This window comes from Engystomops pustulosus, chromosome 6 (assembly GCF_040894005.1).
Source record: "Engystomops pustulosus chromosome 6, aEngPut4.maternal, whole genome shotgun sequence".
NCBI classification, from domain to species: Eukaryota; Metazoa; Chordata; class Amphibia; order Anura; family Leptodactylidae; genus Engystomops; species Engystomops pustulosus.
The window spans coordinates 34,714,258-34,735,985 of record NC_092416.1 but is presented as its reverse complement, the minus strand read 5'-3'; the positions used below and the strand labels follow the sequence as shown (position 1 = coordinate 34,735,985).

The following is a 21,728-nucleotide window of genomic DNA, read 5'->3' as shown; positions in this document are numbered from 1 at the left end:
ATTTTCCGATGCCCAGGTTTTCCACCAGTCACAGTCTGTGGGTGATGATGACCTTCTTGACGTAGTGGAAGTGTGTAAAGAGGTGTCCGACGATGAGGAGACACGGTTGTCAGACAGTGGGGAAGTTGTTGTCAGGGCAGGAAGTCCGAGGGGGGAGCAGACTGAGGGATCGGAGGATGATGAGGTGACAGACCCAAGCTGGGTTGATAGGCCGGGTGAACACAGTGCTTCTGAGACGGAGGAGAGTCCTCGACCAGAACAGGTTGGAAGAGGCAGTGGTGGGGCCAGACGGAGAGGCAGGGCCAGAGCTGGTGCATCAGCGCCAAATGTGTCAACTAGTGAAGCTCCCGTGGCGAGGGCTCTTGCGGCGAGGGCTAGATTTTCAGAAGTCTGGAGGTTCTTTAAGGAAACACCGGATGACCGACGGACTGTGGTGTGCAACATTTGCCAAACCAGGATCAGCAGGGGTTCCACCACTACTAGCTTAACTACCACCAGTATGCGCAGGCATATGAATGCTAAACACCCCACTCAGTGGCAACAAGCCCGTTCACCTCCGGCCGTGCACACCACTGCTCCTTCCCTTGTGTCAGCTGATAGTCAGCCCCCTGCCCAGGACCCTGCCACAAAAACCCCATCGTCGCCTCCACGATCCTCCACCAGCGTTCAGCTCTCCATACCCCAGACGCTGGAGCGGAAACGCAAATATAGTGCAACCCACCCGCACGCCCAAGCCCTTAATGTCCACATCTCCAGATTGCTTAGCCTGGAGATGCTGCCCTATAGGCTAGTAGAGACCGAGGCCTTTCGCAACCTCATGGCGGCGGCCGCCCCTCGGTATTCGGTCCCCAGCCGCCACTACTTTTCCCGGTGTGCCGTCCCAGCCCTGCACCAGCACGTGTCAGACAACATCACCCGTGCCCTGACCAACGCCGATTCTGACAAGGTCCACCTGACCACGGACACGTGGACGAGTGCTGCCGGGCAGGGCCACTATATATCGCTGACAGCACATTGGGTTAACTTGGTGGAGGCTGGGACCGAGTCTGACCCTGGGGCTGGTCATATACTGCCGACGCCGAGGATTGCGGGGCCTACCTCGGTCCAGGTCTCAAAGGCCTACTATGCCTCCTCCTCCTCCCACCCCTCCTCCACCTCCTCCTCCGAACTACCATCCGTGGGCACGGCGCCATCAGTCGGTAGCTCTAGGCACAGCAGCAGTGCCGTCGCTAAGCGACAGCAGGCGGTGCTCAAACTGCTGAGCCTAGGCGATAAAAGGCACACCGCCCAAGAGCTATTACAGGGCATCACGGCGCAGACTGATCTGTGGCTGGCACCGCTGAACCTGAAGCCAGGCATGGTTGTGTGTGACAACGGCCGTAACCTGGTGGCGGCTCTGCAACTCGGCAGACTGACACATGTGCCATGCCTGGCCCATGTGTTAAATCTGATAGTTCAGCGTTTCCTCAAGACATACCCCAATCTGTCAGATTTGCTCAAGAAGGTGCGCCGCATCTGTGCGCATTTCAGGAAGTCCAGCACAGATGCTGCCACTCTCAGGGCAGCGCAGCGCCGCCTCCAACTGCCCGCTCACCGACTGTTGTGCGACGTGCCCACGAGGTGGAATTCAACACTGACCATGTTATCCAGAGTTTACCAGCAGCGCCGAGCCATTGTAGACTGCCAGATGTCAACTTCCACCAGAACTGGTAGTCAGGTCAGTCAGCTTCCTCAAGTCTACAATGAGGAGTGGACGTGGATGTCTGATATCTGTCAGGTGCTGAGTAACTTTGAGGAGTCAACACAGATGGTCAGTGGCGATGCCGCCATCATCAGCCTCACCATCCCGCTGCTTGGCCTGTTGAAAAACTCTCTGATCAGCATGAAGTCGGAAGCTTTGCGCTCGTCACAAGAGACGGGGGAAGAAGATTCCCTTGTTGATAGCCAAAGCACCCTTAGGTCTGTTTCTCAGCGCATATCGGAGGAGGTGGAGGTGGAGGAGGATGAGGAGGAAGAGGAGGAGAATGTTGGCGAGACACAAGAGGGGACCATTGTTGAGTCCTTCACTGTTCAGCGTGTATGGGCAGAAGAAGAGGAGTTGGAGGAGTTGGAGGAGGAGGAAATGGACAGTCAGGCCAGTGAGGGGAGTGAATTCTTACGCGTTGGTACTCTGGCGCATATGGCAGATTTCATGCTAGGCTGCCTATCCCGTGACCCTCGCGTTCAAAGAATTTATTCCAGCACCGATTACTGGGTGTTCACTCTCCTGGACCCACGGTACAAGCAAAATCTTTCCACTCTCATCCCTGGAGAGGAAAGGAGTGTGAGAATGCATGAATACCAGCAGGCCCTGGTGCACAAGCTGAAACAGTATTTCCCTTCTGACAGCGCTAGCGGCAGAGTGCGTACTTCTGCGGGACAAGTAGCGAGGGAGAGTAGGCGAGCAGGCAGCTTGTCCAGCACTGGCAAGGGTACGCTTTACAAGGCTTTTGCCAGCTTTATGTCACCCCAGCAAGACACTGTCACCTGTCCCCAGTCTCGGCAGAGCAGGGCTGATCTTTACAGAAAGATGGTGAGGGAGTACGTAGCTGACCATACCATCGTCCTAAATGATCACACAGCTCCCTACAACTACTGGGTTTCAAAGCTGGACATGTGGCACGAACTGGCGCTGTACGCCTTGGAGGTTCTTGCCTGCCCTGCCGCTAGCGTCTTGTCCGAGCGGGTTTTCAGTGCAGCTGGTGGCATCATCACCGATAAGCGTACACGCCTGTCGACTGACAGCGCTGACAGGCTGACGCTTATTAAGATGAATAAAGCCTGGATTTCTCATAATTTCCAATCTCCACCAGGTGAAGGAAGCTCAACCTGAATAATTGATCCACTCCTCCTCCTCCTCATTTTCCTCCTTCTCCTCCTCTTTGTACAGTAAAGCAGAGGAAACTGGCTATTTTTTGACAGGGCCCACTGGCTCTAGCTATAGTACTTTATGCATTTAATTTTTCTGGAGGGCCACCGACCCGGTCCTCTGTTTTAAACAATTTTTGGGAGTGCCACATACAGGCACTCAATCTATTCAATTTTTCTGGAGGGCCACCGACCCGTTCCTCTGTTTTAAACAATTTTTGGGAGTGCCACATACAGGCACTCAATCTATTCCATTTTACTGCAGGGCCACCTACCTGCTCCTCTGGTTTGAAAACTTTTTGGGACTGCCACATACAGGCACTCAATCGATTCAATTTTTCTGGAGGGCCACCTACCTGCTCCTCTGGTTTGAAAACTTTTTGGGACTGCCACATACAGGCACTCAATCTATTCTATTTTTCTGGAGGGCCACCTACCTGCTCCTCTGGTTTGAAAACTTTTTGGGACTGCCACATACAGGCACTCAATCGATTCCATTTTTCTGGAGGGCCACCTACCTGCTCCTCTGGTTTGAAAACTTTTTGGGACTGCCACATACAGGCACTCAATCTATTCTATTTTTCTGGAGGGCCACCTACCTGCTCCTCTGGTTTGAAAACTTTTTGGGACTGCCACATACAGGCACTCAATGTATTCAATTTTTCTGGAGGGCCACCTACCTGCTCCTCTGGTTTGAAAAATTTTTGGGACTGCCACATACAGGCACTATCCAAATTAAATTGTCTCCATAGCAGTCTCCACACGTTGTCTCCATTGCTACCTCCAAAAGTCGTCCATATAGCTGCCTCCATACATCGTCCCTTTATCAAACGAGGTGTGTCAGGCAGAAATTTGGGTTGTTTTCATGGATTCCACATCAAAGTTGTTAATTTTGTCGCCACCCAGCTGTGTTATCCACAAAATATACTAATAAACTTTTATCATTTACCGATATTATTTCAGCGCTTCTTGCGCATCTGTTTACATTCCCCTCACCCGCCATATCCTAAACTTATAAGAACGCTACTACACTTGATCTTATACAAAAGGTTCTTAGAAGTGCTGTTTGGGGAGTAGCCTAGAGACAGGGGCTTGGATTGGCGAAAGCTCGCCTGGCAGCGGAGCGCCAGCTCCATGCCAAGATCCAACTAACATAGTTTTAACTGCAGCACCTTTAATCTACTACTAGTTCACTGCCTCCATACATGGTCCCCTTATCAAACGAGCTGTGTCAGGCAGAATTTTGGGTTGTTTTCATGGCTTCCATGTTAACTTTGTCGCCACCCTGCTGTGTAATCCACAAAATATACTGGCAAACTTTTATCATGTACCGATATTATTTGAGCGCTTCTTGCTCACCTCCTTTGGTTCCTCTCTGCCACCCATTGGTTTGAAGCCTGAGTCCATTTAGGGTATGTCGCCATGACACTCTCTAGCCTGCTGCCGCTGCCTCTGCATGCCGTCCCCTATAGTGTCAGGGTCAATTATTGGATGTTTTAGATGCTATCTAGCTTCATTCTGTCACTCTGTCATGGCCATGCTGTTGCCCATAATTTTGGCATAATGGTGCGATTAAGCAGCCTCAGAGGCATCCATGCATGCTGCCCCTGCTGTTTCCTGTCCATTTCCGTGGTGTTTCCATCCTTTTCTGAGGTTCCCAGGTGTTTGGCCAAGCTTCCCTGTGCAGAGCCTTGGTCCCCTTGAAAAATGCTTGAGTCTCCCATTGACTTCAATGGGGCTCGTTATTCGAGACGAGCACTCGAGCATCGGGAAAAGTTTGTCTCGAATAACGAGTACCCGAGCATTTTAGTGCTCGCTCATCTCTAGTAGTAACAAATCTGTCTGCTCCATTCACATCACGGTTGCTGCATTTACAAAACATTTTATACATTTTTTCCATCCACAGAGGTAGGTGAGGGCATTTCTTTTCCATATCTTTTTAGAATAAATGAACTAGATAAACTCTCATTTACAGAACAGACACAGTCATGTCATCTATCACATATTACTAGAACTAGCAGAGTCAATGTCAGAGGTGGTGGACAGACTGAACCATCGTGAGCGATCACGTAAGCCGACACCTGGAAACAGAGGCTAAGCGTCTCCCAGTATTCACCAGAGCCAGCCGCAAACGGGATTGGACTTGCTGCGGCGGGATACCAACAGGTCGTGCAAAACATCCTCCACCGTGGCCTAGCCTTTTCTTGGGGCCTGGAGGCAGCCGGGGCCCAGAATACCAAAGTAACTGGCGATTGGGGCTCACTGATGTCACGGTGCTTGGTATGGGGACCAAAGGGCTGTTCTACAGCCTGGCAGGTCTCTAGCAGGTGGTGTGTGCAAGAAATAAGGAGGGAGAGGCCTATGTACTGGTTCTCCCTGGGGCAACCCCTGAGTGTCTGTAAAATAACTCCCTGGGTAATGGATGAGGAAACCCGTGGTGGTAGACAGCGATATCCAGGGATCAAAGAGAGGCAAAATTGTGCAAATTAACTTACGGTTCTTTATTGAACAACAGGTAGCAGGCAACGGGCCAAAACGGTCTAACAGCAGATTCGGATTCTGGTACTGGAGTGGTCATGGAGAGTGGTAGATGCAGTGGTAGATAGTAGATGCAGGCTGGGATAATGGGGAGATGGAGCTGCAACATCCCTGCCAATGCAAGGCAGAGGAGTTGTTGCGAATTAGCCCCTAATATGTGTGTTCCCCTCATAGAGAGTCTGATCAGCTCCTCTGTAAGACACTACACATACACTCAGGTAATTGTGCAGCGGTAGATTCTGCCTGGATAGGCAAGGGTTAAATATTGTTTATTGTTGTCATCCAATAATATGCCTCAATGCACTTAATTGCTAACTGGAGTGTGATGGGAGGAGGAGACCACCTGACCAGGAATTAACTAAACCCTTGGTCAGGGGAGGAGGTAGCTCTCTTCAGATCGAGCTCTCAACACAGGAGGAGATCTGAGCATCCAGCTTCTGACTGAGAAGCACCACCTCAGAGCTCATGCTCTGACCACAGGCCTCCTAGGCCTCAGCAGCTCTATAGAGTGTCAGTCCACCTTCAGGGCTAACACTGAACCATTCCAGGATACAAGCTGAAGCTTCCTACATTGGACACAGCTCCATCCCAGCCTGATCCTGCATCCAGGCTGGTGAACAGACTCCTGTGGTTCCCTCTCCAAGAGCACTCCCAGTATCCTACTCCTGTAAGGAATCGTTGGGCATGTTGCCTGCTGTTGCTGTTGGTTCGAATAAAGAACTGTAAGTTATTTTTGCACAACGTTGCCTCCGTCTAGTCCCTGCTACGGCTGTAACACCAAGGGCACCATCCATTTACCAGGGACACACAGTACAGACTCTAAAGGCTGCCCCAGGGAGAATCCGTACCACAGCCTCTCCCTCGATATCATTTCTTGCATACACCACCTGCTGGAGACCTGCCAGGCTGTAGGACAGCCCTCCGGTCCCCATACTAAGCACCGTGACATTAGTGTGCCCAGGCCGCAACCGCCAGCCACTCCGGTATTCCGGGCCCCGGCTGCCTCCAGGCCCCAGGAAAAGGCTAGGCCCCCGGTGGGGGATGTTGCAGAGCTGTGTCCAAACTGTGGAAGCTGCAGCTCTGGATTAGAGTCTCCTGACTCAGTTCCTGGGATTTGTATTTGTGACAGCACTGAAGGTGTTTTCCACACTGACTCTCTGTTCACTCTCAGACTCCTGTAGTCTGGACTGGACCTGACACTGAGGTCAGACTGCTGACAGGCAAAGACCATGTGCTCCCACTGCACAGGGGTTTTATACTCCCCCTGGTGGTAACACCTCTGCAATCACACCCCAGTTTACAATACAGCCACATAATTGGATAACATCTTACAGCCATTTAACTATTGCCTTTCCAGGCAGAGGCTACAGCTGCTATTACACAATTCTCGAACCTTCATAGAGCGTTTGCGACTCCCCCTAACAGCTCCTGACCTGGAGAGGGAGCTATTTGCAACTACCAGCCTGCCTATGTATTGGCAGGGGTGTTGCAGTCACTACACAGGCGCGACTTTGCTTGCGGTGGTGTCCAACGCAAGGTACACAATCGTCAGGCAGAATCGGAGTCGGGGACAAAGCAGAAGGTCAGGACAGGCGGCAGAGAATTAAGGTCAGGAACGGGAACTGAGGTCACAACACATAGTCAGATGATAAAGCTTTCTCAGGAGGCACAAAGATCCAGCAGGGGGCACAGGAAGACGTAGGCTATTTATTAGGGCATTGGCCGGCCAGCGCCAATCATTAGAACGTTGGCCCTTTAAATTTTACAGAGCACTGGAGCGAGGTGAGTGAACACGGAGGCACACAGAGCAAGTGCGACAGTCAACATCATCTCCCGCAGTAAATATTTAAATGCTGGGAGAGATTCAGGCTGCGTTCATACAAGTCTCAGGCTCATGGTTTGCAAACGATGACTAAGTCAGATAGGACGAAACGCGTTGGTTTTTTGATGTGTCCATGATCATGATGCCTAGTTTTTTATGTGGATGATATAAAGCTACTATTTTATACGGATTCTCATCGAGGCGCTGGAGGTTTTTCCTTGTTTTTTCCTTTCATAATTCAGACTCTCCCCGATTGAGAAATTACCAATCCATTGGATGGATATAAATATTTTTAGCCCAGAATAGCCCCTGCTCAAGCTTAAACAAAAATACATGTTAAAACAGACTGGTAGCTCAGTTTTCCTTTATTAATTTCAGTTTGTCAAACATTGTCATGGTACGCCATTGCGAAAAAGAATCCCTCCAATCGTTAACAATGTTCCATCTATACGGGTGGAAAGTCATTATCTGAACTACAGCACTACCCTCAAGTCTATATCCATATACCGGGATAAGGATCTATCGAGCCATAGCCAAGGATATGGCTTATCTTGGCGTTGTTTAAGTCAATTTGTTATATTTCTTTGTACGTATTGTCCTTTGCGAGTCTCTCGGAGTTAAATAGTCCTTTTTATGTGACCCCTTTGAGTGAAATATGAGTTGGAGCAATGCCGCTGGGAAGGAAGCTTCACAATTTACATTGTTCCTTGTTATATTCACTTAATAGGAAAGAAACAAAATCCTCCAAACACTGTTAAAGAGAGAGAGACTTCATGTGCATCGCAGAAAGAAGGTAAAAAATATACAGGGAACGTCAAAGAAAGAAAGAAATCCACAGAGGAAATCGTATAGAGGGAACTCAATGGGAGTTTAATTAAAATCTGATAAAGATTCTCTGCCAGCAAGAAAAAGAAGAAGGGGGGACTATAGGTTGAGAAGGGGATCCAGGCAATATTCGGCAGAGATACTGTACTTTCTGATGAAAAGGTCAGTGAAAGAACTTTTTCTAGGGAGGTGCATTAGAATATACTGAATAAGGCAACGGGAACGAGGCTACATATAAAGAACGACTGCCGGGAAAAACACATCGGCAAAATGAAAGGGATCGGCATAAATAAATGGCAATGCTATATATGACCACAGGTCAATAGAAATAAAAGCTTATTATAAATAAATATTATTTATTTCAAAATACTTAAAGACAAACTGCAGGATATAATATTAATCACCAGGACCACCACAAATCTCTAGAGGACCCTACACATCCAGGTTAGAAATGAACATTCAGGAACATCTTTTCTTAAAAATCTGCATTGTGCCATCATTCGGCTATTTCCTTTTTGAATAGATTGACAACTGGGTGTTATCATTCTTATAAAAGAGGCCAAACATCCAACTGGTAAGGATCAGACACACTTACATGCTGGGGTGTGCTCCCTGACAGGATCCACTCTTTTTTTTAGCTTTGTATGCCCTTGTTTTTACGGAGCCTGAGGGGTTTCGGACTCCACAGCTATTAATTGAGCCAGGAGCCCTTTAGGCTCATTTGCATAATTAGCAAGGCCTTTTTTTAAGTAGAAACAAAGGCCAAAGAAGCTAAAAGAAGAGCAGATCCTGTCACAGGGGGCACACACCAGTATGTCAGTGTGCTTGTTTTACAGTCCTTCATCCTGGTGGTAGATGTCCTTTAAAGGGACAAAGCAAAGTTAGGCTCTATCCATGTGATAGGGCCTACCTTGTTGATCAGTGGGGGTCTCAGTGCTGAGACCCCCACAGATCGTGAAAATGAGGGCTCTGTCTGATTAATGCAGCAGACGGCCGCGCATATACGTTCTGCTCCATTAATCTCTATGGAGCTGATGCAAATTGCCGAGTGCCGCACTCACCGATCTCCGTCAGCTCCATAGAGATTAATGGAGCAAAATGGGCATGTGCTGCCGTCTGCTCCATTAGTCTAAGGAGTGGCGAGGGGTCCAACAGAGCCCTCGTTTTCGCAATATTTGGAAGTCTCAGCACTGAGACTTCCACTGATCAGCAAGCTAGGCCCTATCCCATGGACCCCTTTAAAAAGAGGAATGGTATAACCCAGAAATATTTCTTAATAAATATGCTCTGAATATTTTTATTTCAAGGAAAAAGTCTACAATAGACTTGTTTGGAGCGGGGCCAGCTGCTCTTAATTAAGTTTTATACATTTATATTTATAATTTATAGATATTACCCCTATTTACTATTAGTTTTACTTTGTTTTCTGCAATTTGCTAGCAATTTCATTCATCTACAACCACTAAATAAAATCCCAGTAAATCTGTCTGAAGTATAGCGGATATTCTAAAACTTTTTACAATACAAAGAGTAACCTGATGCTGTAATAAGACGTCAAAGTCGATGAAAATGCAATTCTGTCTTTACCTTCTAAAATGATCAGAATTTAGAAAATTGTAACGCAGAAGCAACAACAGCCAGATGGATAAGGATTACAATTTTGAGCCCCCAACCCCTTAAACGATTTATAAAAAAAAGTAAGGTACTAATAAACGGTAAATGGTTTTTATAAAAAAAAAGATAAAAATAAGAATAAAATGGTAAGCAGTTTGAAAAAACCCAAAAAACTGTATTTTTGTTCCTGAGTGGATTATAGGGCCTTGTAATATACTGCTCCTGAACATTGACCACATACAGTTAGGCTACATTCACACGACCGTATGGAGGACGTATATACGGCCGATATACATCCTCCATAGATGGCAATGGGCGCACGGCGCCCTACGGGAGGCACCGTACCGCTCCGTACCCGGGAAAAAGATAGGACCTTTTCCCGTAATACGGCGCCGTGCGCTATGTATCTCTATGGAGAGGGGCGGGGGTGAGCTGCGCTCACCTCCTCCTCCTCTCCCCGTGCACTGCCGTTGCCCGCTACGGTACCTTATACTCAACACATATCACTGCAGGACATGACTGCACCCGAGCCTTAGCTCCATGCACTTCTATCACTACAGGGTATTAGGACTTTTTTAGCCACAGAAAATTGAGAAAATTAAATTTGAGAAATCTCAACAATTTGTGATGCAATGCGCGCAGATAATAATGCTATCTAGAGTGCAAATACTAATCCCATCCCATCTTAGAAGACCCGGCTTAGTTAACATGTGCAATTGATTATCAGTTGCAGTCTCCACTTGTGGCCCGAGGGTGCTGTCACACGTAGCGCTTTGACTCTGTTAAGAAACTGAATCAAAATGCACGGGGGGTATACCAAGACCTGATCACATATGTGTTTCTATGGAAATGTATGTAAGCGGTAACCAGCAACCGGTGCCTGGCATTTATACAATACAAGACAATGGGTGCTGGTTACCGATTGCACACGGGCAGTAGCACGCACACTGGGGCACATTTACTTACTCGCCCCGTCGCGATCCCCACCGTGCGTTGTACGACGAGGATTCGGGTCTGCAGCGATTCACTAAGATCGTGCGCCCAATATCCTGCTTGTGTCGCTTCCCCGCTGAGGTCCGCCGGAATTCACCTTCATCTTCATGCAAGTGCTGATCTTGCGACACAATTTGCTTTTTAAATCCCGCGGTTTGTTTGAATCAGTCGGGTTGTCTGACGTCCACGCCTCCCGATTTGTGTCGCAAAAACCCGGGGCAATTCAGGGCAAAACGGAAAAGAATCGTGAAACCTGACGAAAACGCGGCGTTCGGACCATTAGTGAATGTGCCCTACTGTGCGCTTTGATTTAGTTTCTAAACAAAGTCAAAGTGCTACGCGTAACCGCACCCTAAAAGGCGAAAGTTTTGGTTCTAAACAAATTTTTTTTGACCTTTTGTTCTTTTGATTTGATCTGCAGTGGCACATCCATGTGGATTTGGTAGGAATTTTATTCTTTATATTTTTTAATCTAATTGATCAATTGATCTGATTTGAATGAAAATTATTACCGTAATTATAACTTAAATCCATATCCATACTCATCCTATGATGTCCTGCAGGTCAATTTCCATGAAAAAAAACTTCAGCAGTACATGAGATGTATACACTCGCTGCTTGTTAGTGGGTTCCACAGTGGAATCTACTGGCTAAAAATACAGACATTCCATGCGGCGTCATGGATTTAAGTGAAATCCTAAAAATCCAGTTGAACCCATACAGTCGCTCTGTTGGTGTTCTGACGGTTCTTAAAGGCTCTCTAGTGCCGTAGACTTGGGCTGGGGAGCCCCCGAGCGTTAGATACTCTCTGACTTGCTGGCGGCTGAGCCATAATACAATGTCATAATACAATTGCTGTGACAAAAGAGGACTTAGGCCTTTAGGACTCAGGTCCTCTTAAAGAAGGTTATCCCTCTGCATATAAGTTTTCTTAGGTCCTCTCTCTTGATAAAGATATATAATGTTATGCAACTTTTCTATATATTTTGGTTTTTCTATTCTTCTGGTATGTTGTTCATAAAAGAATTGTATCCAACTGACATTGGCGTAAGAGAAGAAACCGATATATTTATCGATCTTTATCCTAGTGAGGGTGGGGTTGTTTTAAAGGGATATTCTGGGTTCCCCTTTGGGGGGTTGTTTCAAAAGAAAGATCAAACTAAATAAATATACATACTCTGCTCTGGCTCCCTGTTCAAGCAATATGGCCTCTTTTTGTGTAACCTCACAGGGGGGTGGGAGCATAAACGCTGTAAATAACTGGTAGCGCTGGTGGTTACAGGAGCGGTGACCTCAGTGCTGAATGTCACCATTCCCGGTCCCATAGTGCATAGGCCACTAATTGGTTACAGTGGTCACATGACCTGGTATTTCCCCCCAGCTAGGAGAAATAGGGACACTGCCCTGCTGAAAACAATGAGTATGAAATCTTCTCACCGCTTCGGCCTGACACTGATTTTACCCCTCTAAACTAGTAGTTTCCTCAATTATGTTATCAAATTTCCTTTCTAAAATTCCCTCTTTTATCTCATCCGTTTACCTATAAAAAAATCTTTCCCAAAGTCTTGGCAAATATGACTCTTCTCATCTCATTTTCACATAAGATGAGTCAAGTTTAGAGGCTACAGGGGTCGTGTCACTTCAGAAGCCCCTATTTTTGGTTCTATAGGATCTTGAAACATGCATGTCATATTAAACGATAAGAATCTCATCTTTCAGAGCACATCAAGCTGAAGGCTCTGTGAGCTACAGAGCGGATATACAGGCAGTTAAAAAATAGGCAAAAACTGAATCTTTAGCTGCACCTTCCATCTGCGACCATGTTTTTAGCTGCCTGTATCTTTGGTACTGTAGCTGCCTGTATCTCTGGTTCTGTAGATCACAATACGATAAGCCTGATGTCCCCTGAATGATTAAATCCTTATCTTTAATATGACACAAGTAACATGTTTCTAGGTGATATAGAACAGGAGATAGAGAGTTCTAATTTGACTCTACCCCTGCAAAACCTAAACTTGCCTCATCTCATAAGAAGAGTCATATTTGACTCTACCCCTGCAAAAACTAAAACTTGACTCATCTCATAAGAAGAGTCATATTTGCCTGGATGTGAAAAATATTAATTTCTCTGACAGCAAGATCATGGCTGGAAAACAAGTACGTTGCTTTACCTTTTATAGCGATTAAGGGAGTGTTCAGGAGAACTCTCATCCTCCAAGGACACTAACCATGGTAAGATAGAACCATACACTGAGTCTCCCCGAGTATCATGCAGGGGTCCTAGTAATGTGAATAGGAACGTTGCACCATACTTGTTAGGCCTCTGCAGTGGTGCCCAGGTTACATCGCCCATGTTGGATGGGACAGTAGAGTAGGGAGAGTTACATAAAAGTGGAAAGCTCCTAATTCTAGGAGAAATTACAGTTGATTATCAGCGAGGGCCCCAGTGCATAGCCGCGCAAGCATAACAGGGAGAACAAATAAAATGATAGAAAGACAATCAAACAATTAAAAAAAAATCTGTACATAGATCACATATATAGCTATACCTGTACATATATTACTAAAGGTCATTTGATTTTTGGTTCCACATAAAACTCCACTCCGTCACGGACATTATATGAATGTAGGGCCCGCAGGCTGAATTTCAGCTCTTCAAGCCCGTAAGGGGCCTCGCGGTCCAAGTAAAAAAGTCGCATGTTGTTTGTGGACAACTGCACTACAGTCTTAAGCTGCTTCTTGAATTCAGCCACGGTCTGATCAAGGCGGACATTGATCTGCTGGACCTTCTCCTCGTAGTGAATGTGAACATTGGCTTGATTCTGGGGTCGGAGGTCAACCTCAGCTAGCGGTTCCAGCTTGCCATACTTTCTTACCAGCTCTTGATATCTAGAAAAAGACAGAACCTTAGTGTATGCATAAAGATTTAGTATTATTTCCCATTTAAAGAATACTAAAGCACTGCTCACATCCAATTGGATTTGCATCATCTAAGAAAATCTGCTGTATAGAAATCGAGACAGTAGAAACTGCAAATCGTCCTCCAAAAAAACAAGTCCTCACAAATAGCTATGACAGTAGAAACATGGAAAGTTTATACTTCTGTAGTTTTAAAGCTCTTTATATGTATTGATGAAATAAAAAATAAAACTGCTTGGTCCAGAAGATCCCTAGAGTCAGATATGAAAGCAAAGGTTAAATATATAACAGCATATTATAGAGCAGAAGGAACTGAAAAGATTGTACACAGTGTCCTATCTGAAGGCAGCATGTTATAGAGCAGGAGAAGCTGAGCAGATTGTACATAGTGTCCTATCTGAAGGCAGCATGTTATAGAGCAGAAGGAACTGAAAAGATTGTACATATGTCCTATCTGCAGGCAGCATTTTATAGAGCAGGAGGAGTTAAGCAGATTGTACATGGTGTCCTATCTACAGGCAGCGTGTTATAGAGCAGGAGAAGGTGAGCAGATTGTACATAGTGTCCTATCTACAGGCAGCATGCTATAGAGCAGGAGGAGTGGAGCAGATTGTACATGGTGTCCTATCTACAGGCAGCATGTTATAGAGCAGGAGGAGTGGAGCAGATTGTACATGGTGTCCTATCTACAGGCAGCATGTTATAGAGCAGGAGGAGCTGAGCAGATTGTACATAGTGTCCTATCTGCAGGCAGCATGTTATAGAGCAGGAGGAGCTGAGTAGATTGGACATAGTGTCCTATCTGCAGGCAGCATGTTATAGAGCAGGAGGAGCTGAGCAGATTGTACATAGTGTCCTATCTACAGGCAGCATGTTATAGAGCAGGAGGAGCTGAGCAGATTGTACATAATGTCCTATCTGCAGGCAGCAGGTTATAGATAAGGAGGAGCTGAGCAGATTGTACATAGTGACCTATCTACAGACAGCATGTTATAGAGCAGGAGAAGGTGAGCAGATTGTACATAGTGTCCTATCTGCAGGAAGCATGTTAAAGAACAGGAGGAGCTGAGCAGATTATGCAGTGACCTATAGATTGAAACAGAATGTAAAGTGTCCCTTTTACATAGCACTGGAACTTGTTTAGATATAAAAGGGGATAGGAAATGGGGATGTGGATGGGAGGGGGCTGCCAGGACCCCTTCAAATCCCGGGGATGGGGCTGTATTGCATTTGCCTAAACAAACTGGGTGCTGGAGGTGCAATTGGGTGATGAAATTATTCGAGAAACAATATTTTTTGGTCAGATTGCTTCTTCATATCCTTGAAAATGTTAAAGGTTCTGCCCAGTATGTCCAAATTTTTCTTTTTTTTTCTCTCTCATAAAGCCAATGGGTTTATGGCTGGGATTTCCAGAATAACTTCACAGTAAAGTCTGAACATGAAGCGGACACAAATGTGAGGGATCCGGCACTGTGTAAGCCCAGTAACATGAGGATTCACAGGGGACACTGACCCAGCCACCTGCAACCCGAGATGTAGCTAGTTTGGAATCGCACACTGGTTCTATGAACTGGAAAGACTCAGCCATTAATCACTGCACAAGACCTCGTGGTGTCTCTTTTTCACATTGCACAGATGGAGAGCCATGGACAAAGGCCTCATTGACAGCGGGGAGCTCGGAGTCTCAGGGTTTGGGGTAGCGCTACAGAAGTGATGTCTATATCACCAAGCACACAGCCAGGACCAGGCGGAATCACAACATCTCCGATGGATATTTCCTACCCTATTACATGGAGGAAATTAGTCAGATCTGTAATCTGGGAGTATATTTTTACAAAATTTTTACTAAAAAAATATAAATTCCAATTATGTAAATATTTTTTTTTTAATTTTTACGCCACGCCCTTTTTTCGTTTGTTGGGTTTTCCATTTTTCACACCCCACCTTCAAAAATCGAGAACTTTTTATTTTTCCGTGTACAGAGCTATGTTAGGACTTGTATTTTGTGTTGCATATTGTACTTTGTATTGACTGTATTTAAAGGAAACCTACCACCACGGATCTAGCTATTAAGGTAGATCCGGTGCAGTGATGGCAAACCTTTTAGACACCGGGTGCCCAAACTACAACCAAAACCCAAAAATTTTTCGCAAAGTGCCAATGCGACAATTTAAGCAGTAACTTACTTACTACCTGCTCTGTCACATGTTTAAATTGTATAGGCACCTGAGGACACCAATACAGTAGAAAGAAGGAGAAGAAGTTTAGATTATCATTATAGCTTCCTTCTAGGGTCCTGGGCTGCCTGGGACTGCAATAGGCCTTGAGTCCTGTTTGGCAAACTCTACCCTGGAGTGATGGCAAGGGTGCCCATATAGAGGGCTCTGAGTGCCACCTCTTGCACCAGTGCCATAGGTCCGCCACCACTGCTCTAATGTATAGTAGTATAGCCCGTTTTAGGGCTAATTCATTCGTGGCCCAGAACTTCTATGCAACTTACTCGTAGCTGCGCGCACTCGTCTGCGAAGCCGGGTTCTGCGCATGCGCAGAGAGCAGGGCGCCAGCTGCGCAGTCTTGGTTACGAAGAATCTGGCTTTGCAGACGAGTGCGCACAGCTACCGGGAGCTGCGCGCTGAAGATTAATTGGTAAGTGGAACGCAAGAGGCTACTGGGGCGTGGAGTAGGCACTCCTTGTAGCCTCAGCTCCGGCTACTCCACGCCCCAGTAGCCTCTTTAGAAAATTAGCATATTAGGGGAAATAAAATGTATAAAAGTCCTGGGCCACGTACGAATTAGCCCTAAAAAGGACTATACTACTATACATTAGGTAGATCCGTGGTGGTAGGTTTCCTTTAATATTTCATGCAGTACTGGGAAGCAGGGAAAATTTTCAAACATGAAATTGGTGAAAAAAACAACTTGTGGGCTTAGTTTTTACGGCTTTCACTGTGTTTTCTAAATTATACCATCCCCTTTTATACAGGTTTTTTTGTTCTTTAATACATTTTAAAAATACATGAAAAAAAAAAAAACGTCCGTGTTTTGCAATCTTCTGACTCTCATAACTTTTTCATACTTTGATATACAGAGTTGTGTAAGGTGTCATTTTTTTGCAAGATGAGATAAAGTTTTGACTGCTACCATTTCAGGGACTTATAACATTTTGATAACTTTTTAATACATTTTTTGTGGGTTGCAAAATGGCGAAAAAGTGGCATTTCAGACGTTTGGGTGCTAATTTCTGTTACGGGGGTGATTTGAACGTAAGGGATTAATTTTTTTAAACCATTTTTCAGATCCCCTAGGGTACTTAAACCCTAGGGAGTCTGATTGCTCCTATCATTTACAGCAATACTACTGGACAGAGTATGTATTGCAATAAAACTAATGGTGAATGTATTGGAGCAAGGACAGGTCCTGGAGTCTTTGAGAGACTCCATGATCGATGACATCACAGGGAGTAAAGATCAAAGCCAATATGGCACGGGACACACGCGCTGACGACAGTCAAAGAGTGAATACCTGCAATCAGAACCAGCACTGATCATGGACATTAATGGTGGGCTGCAACAATCTTCTGAGCCCCCATTGATAACAGCTTTTATTTCTATGGAGAGATCCGGTATTCCAGCCTGTACAGTGTAACTCTGGAGGATGACTTCATGCCTAGGTCTAAAGTTCACCCTTTAGCTGTGACCACACTGTTTGAGAGGTCAGTCAAAGTATGGGGGATATGGGATCCTTTGGCGGTAAATGTCCCATCAAAATTGCTACTAATGGGCGCGTATGTTGAATTACTACTAGCCCTATCCAAACTGATTGGAAACTCCCCCAACTAGTAAAACCCGATTGTTAGCCAAAACATACAACTATTTACTAAAATAGACATGTCAGGAGAGATTATGGGGTATATTTATCATGCTGTCTGAAAGTCAGAATATTTCTAGTCGCCCATGGCAACCAATCACAGCTCCCCTTTAAAATATTCATGAGCACTGGTAAAATGAAAGCTGAGCTGTGATTGGTTGCCATGGGCAACTAGAAATATTCTGACTTTCAGACACTTGATAAATCTGCCCCTATATGTTCTTTTACAGGTCTATCTACTAGGATTTTTTTTTTTTGCACTTTTAGTGTCTACTGTGCCATAAACAAAAATGGCCGCCTATATTTCCTGGACGGCTTTGCAGGGCAATGGAGTCAAACCCCCCAGTGTTCAGCTAAATGCATATCCCAGATATACTGCACAGATACACTTGGCTGAATGCTATTCCGTTTGGGTGCACTGGGCAACAAATTTCCTGGATGTAGCAAGTTCCTCGAAATAAAGATGGAGATCATTTATAGAGGACAATGATGGTCATTATACCCCAAGACCAATATTTACTGTTCAGAGTTCCCTACAAGAAGAGTAAATTGTGTCTGGGCATCAGCTCTTCTTATTACCCTCTTTTCATTTGCTATTGTCTATAGTCTCACCGTAATGGAACTTCTTCCTTTGGGACATTCATATAGTAACGGACGAAGAATCTCTCCGAGTCTTCTCTTTCACCTTCTGTGACAACACTGCCATTCAGTTTGGAAACAGACGGCAATCTAGGAGTTCATATGAGAGGAAAAGATTAGCCAGACCATCACTACGCTGCATTAAAACTGGAGAGGAGAATGCCCTGATCTGTCTTTCATGAAATCAATATCCTTTCACTCCCAGCTCTCCCTGCCAAAAGACTTAAATGTGCCATAGAAATAGTGCGGGCAAGAAACTTTAGAAAGTATGAATATCATCCAGGTCATCTCCAAATTCCAGAGCGATTGTGGGACTCTACTCACAAAAGGAATCTGTTTATCTCCGCCGTCTCGAGATTTGTCATAAAATGATAACACTTTTATTTATTGGCGGAGGTTCCACAAGGAATTCTACGAGAACAGGATGAAGTCTATAGGAACCTGCTTCATCTACCACTAGCGAAACGCTGTATTTTATGGAGAGTCCTCCGCTCAAGATACTATTCACAAACCCAAGCAACTTACCACGGCTATTGTAGGTTCATGATTTAGTAGGGAAGGTCAAGTAGGTAGGTTCTTGAAGTGGAATTTTATTCACAATGGGAGGGATTTATCAGAACTTGTACAACCGACAACTGGCGTACAAGCCATGAAATAGTCACAATTGCTGATGCACGCCCAACATTTACCTCCTTACGCCTCCACCACACCAAGTGGGCATGGATGGTCGTGAAGGGTCCTATGCCCAGGGCCTGTGCGCTTTTTATAGCCTGTGACTGGACTGGCGAAATTCTACACCAGGCAGGATCAGGCTTAGAACTGCTCCACCACAGGTTGGCCATTATGCATGTCCAGAGCCTTCTGATATAGCTGCTGAAAGTGGGGGGTCGGATTTACATCATTAGCTGGTTCCCGATGCTACAGCTTATGATAAATCGAACCCTCACCATGTCTCCGAAAAACACAATGGGGCACATTGACTAAGGGTCCGCGGACCACGATTCTGTCGGGTTTCACAAATATTTCCTTTTTGCGCTGAATTGCCTCGGGTTTTTAACGCATGCGATTGGATTGTGGCACATCGCCGCCGGCTTGCATGCGACACAATTCAGGAGACGTGGGCGCCAGACAAACAGACTGATTTGGACAAAAGCAAATTGTGTCGCAAGATCCGCACTCACATGCACCAGGAAGAAGAAGGTGAACTCCGGCGGACCTGAGCGGGGGAAGCGACAGATGCAGGAAATTGGACGCACGATCTTAGTGAATCGCGGCAGACCCGAATCCTTGTCAGACAATGCACGGCGGGGATCACGATGGGATGGGTAAGTAAATGTGCCCCATAGCGTCTAGACTGTCTTTTGCTGCGACGGTGTTTGATGCTGGATGGTAAATCTTGTGTAGTGTAAGATGTCTATCTGTCATGCCTTGTAGTTGATTAGTTTAGTTTATTCCAGAAAACTAAGCCAAAAAGTTGGCACATCTGCATCAATTATCGTGCACAGACTTTTTCAAGCAAAACCACGCCCCTTTTCAGAGGCCACACCTATTTACCATACAAGTCTGAAAAGTTACTAAAAACAGTGTAAAACCCTCCATAAATGTGGCAAAAGTCATTTCAGGCAGATTTTTGGTACAAATTACACAAGAAATCTGTCACCCATTGTTTGATCAATATGCCCCATTTTGAATAAAATTCTGCTTGAAGAACCTCCTACTGAAGACGTTTGGTGTGTACCCATTCTAAACCATGAACCGCAACTTCCCTATTGTTTGACCTCAGCATGTTGGCACTGACCTTAGGAGTCTTCATGTTGGCAGCACATTCAAATTAAGCCTTTCTATAGTATTGTTCCTATTCCATGCACATCCCCTTTGGGTTAGCCTCTAAAGATTACCCCTTCAGTATAACTGCATATGAGAACACTATCTTATAACGTTTTCTCTCTCCTATACATTACCTGGCTCCCTACCAGCAGTGTGTGGTGAGTCCTATGGGAGGGGCAGCTGAAGCCTGTGTGTGCCTGTGTCTCCTCAAACATTTTACCTCTCCTCCACCCACACCACCCCCTCCCTCCCTGGCCTGTTAAATGCACATGACAGGAAGTGGGGAGGAGCTGCATGAGTGTGAGGGAGACTGACACAGGCACACACAGGATGCAGTTGCCCTTCATAGGGGAAATCATCACACACTGCTTACAAGGAGCCGGGTAATTTGAATTAAACTAATATTCAGAATGCTGAAAAATGCATTTTTAAAATCAGCATAGCTTAGGCTACTGACTACATCACCTTTCAACAAACTTTGCAAATATTAGCACTCTAGTGTGTGTACATCATTATGTGACCTGTAATCTATATGTCTTTGCAGTTTCTGTAGTCTCACTGATTCCCCTCCCTTCTCCATAGACACCTTTGTGAGTTTCTGTCCATCGTAGTAGTAAGATGAAGTTCAGTAGTAAGAAAAGAGGCATTTCAACCATATAACCGGAGAAAGAAGTACTTTTATCTTATAAGATATTTGACATAGTGTCCTGTGCTCACTTCTCCTGATTAATGTAAACTTTGCTAAAATGTTGGTAACCATTTAATATGATCCATCATATTTCCAGACTCCTCCTTTCCATGGAATCATATTCCTTATTAATTCCTCTGTTAATTCTTATATATGCATTCCTCTATTATTCCTCTATTATTTAAAGAGTTACGCAAAATGCTTATATACGCATTTACTAAACACTAATCAGCAATGTCAAAAAAAGCATCAGGTCCTCTTTAAAGGAACCATCTAACATCAAATCCAGCATGATAAAACCATAACACTTACTCATAGATCCAGGCACCATGACTGTGGCAATCTTATATTTATTATCCATGGCCTCTTTCCTTTTAAAATCAAAGTAATTATGAAAACGAGCATGAATGGCTCTGTGAGGGTGTTTTCAGAGCCCCTCTGTGCTTAAGCTTCCCATGCTGTTACAATGAGCAAGAGCAAGTTTACCCCCCTGCTCTAAAAATTATGCATGTGAGCCTAAAAGGCTATGGGGGTCTTACCATAGCTCCATGGTTCTTGAGATTCACAGGCGGTTACAATGAAGATAACATGTCTCACCCAGGCCCTTGCACGATCCCCTCTCCCTCTGTAATCTATCAGCAGCAGGAAGTGCAGGGTGTGGGGTGACCCGCTCTGCTCATTGTAATATCCTGTGAAGCTTCAGCAATGGGTGGCACTGGAAACACCCACCACCAGATTACGTATGGCTCATAAGCATACGCATAAAAGGTGCTTTTAGAAGGAAGGAGGCCATGAATAACTAATATAAGAAGATTACCACAGTCCCGGTGCCTGGATCTATGAGTAAGTGTCCCTGGTTTATCATGATGGATTTTGATGGTAGATTTCTTTAACTTCTTGAAGATCATTTCTTTCTTTTCTTTTTGTAATGATTACATTCATTAGAAGGAAATTCATATTAGTTCAAGACCTGAAAAATCCTTTCCCATTGTGATCATCCACGTGTATTACACAGGTAGGCTCAGACCAGGACCCGTGTCTCTATCATCTTCTTATTCTATGTATGCAGGATTATTATATGTCGTAAGT

General features: G+C 45.3%; 2 protein-coding genes across 5 annotated transcripts in view; both read right to left on the bottom strand.

Moving 5' to 3' along the window:
* TECTA (tectorin alpha) overlaps positions 1-9,217 on the bottom strand; it is a 118,209-nt gene extending 108,992 nt beyond the window's left edge. The window contains 1 exon segment of the mRNA XM_072113447.1: positions 9,154-9,217. Coding sequence (XP_071969548.1) covers positions 9,154-9,217 — 64 coding nt within the window.
* TBCEL (tubulin folding cofactor E like) overlaps positions 7,615-21,728 on the bottom strand; it is a 46,924-nt gene continuing 32,810 nt past the window's right edge. For all 4 annotated transcript variants that reach the window (XM_072155638.1, XM_072155636.1, XM_072155637.1 and 1 more), the window contains 2 exons: positions 18,098-18,214; positions 7,615-13,588 (listed from right to left, as the gene is read on the bottom strand). In XM_072155638.1, coding sequence (XP_072011739.1) covers positions 13,270-13,588; positions 18,098-18,214 — 436 coding nt within the window. In that variant the 3' untranslated portion in view covers positions 7,615-13,269. The remainder of the gene's footprint in view (positions 13,589-18,097; positions 18,215-21,728) is intronic.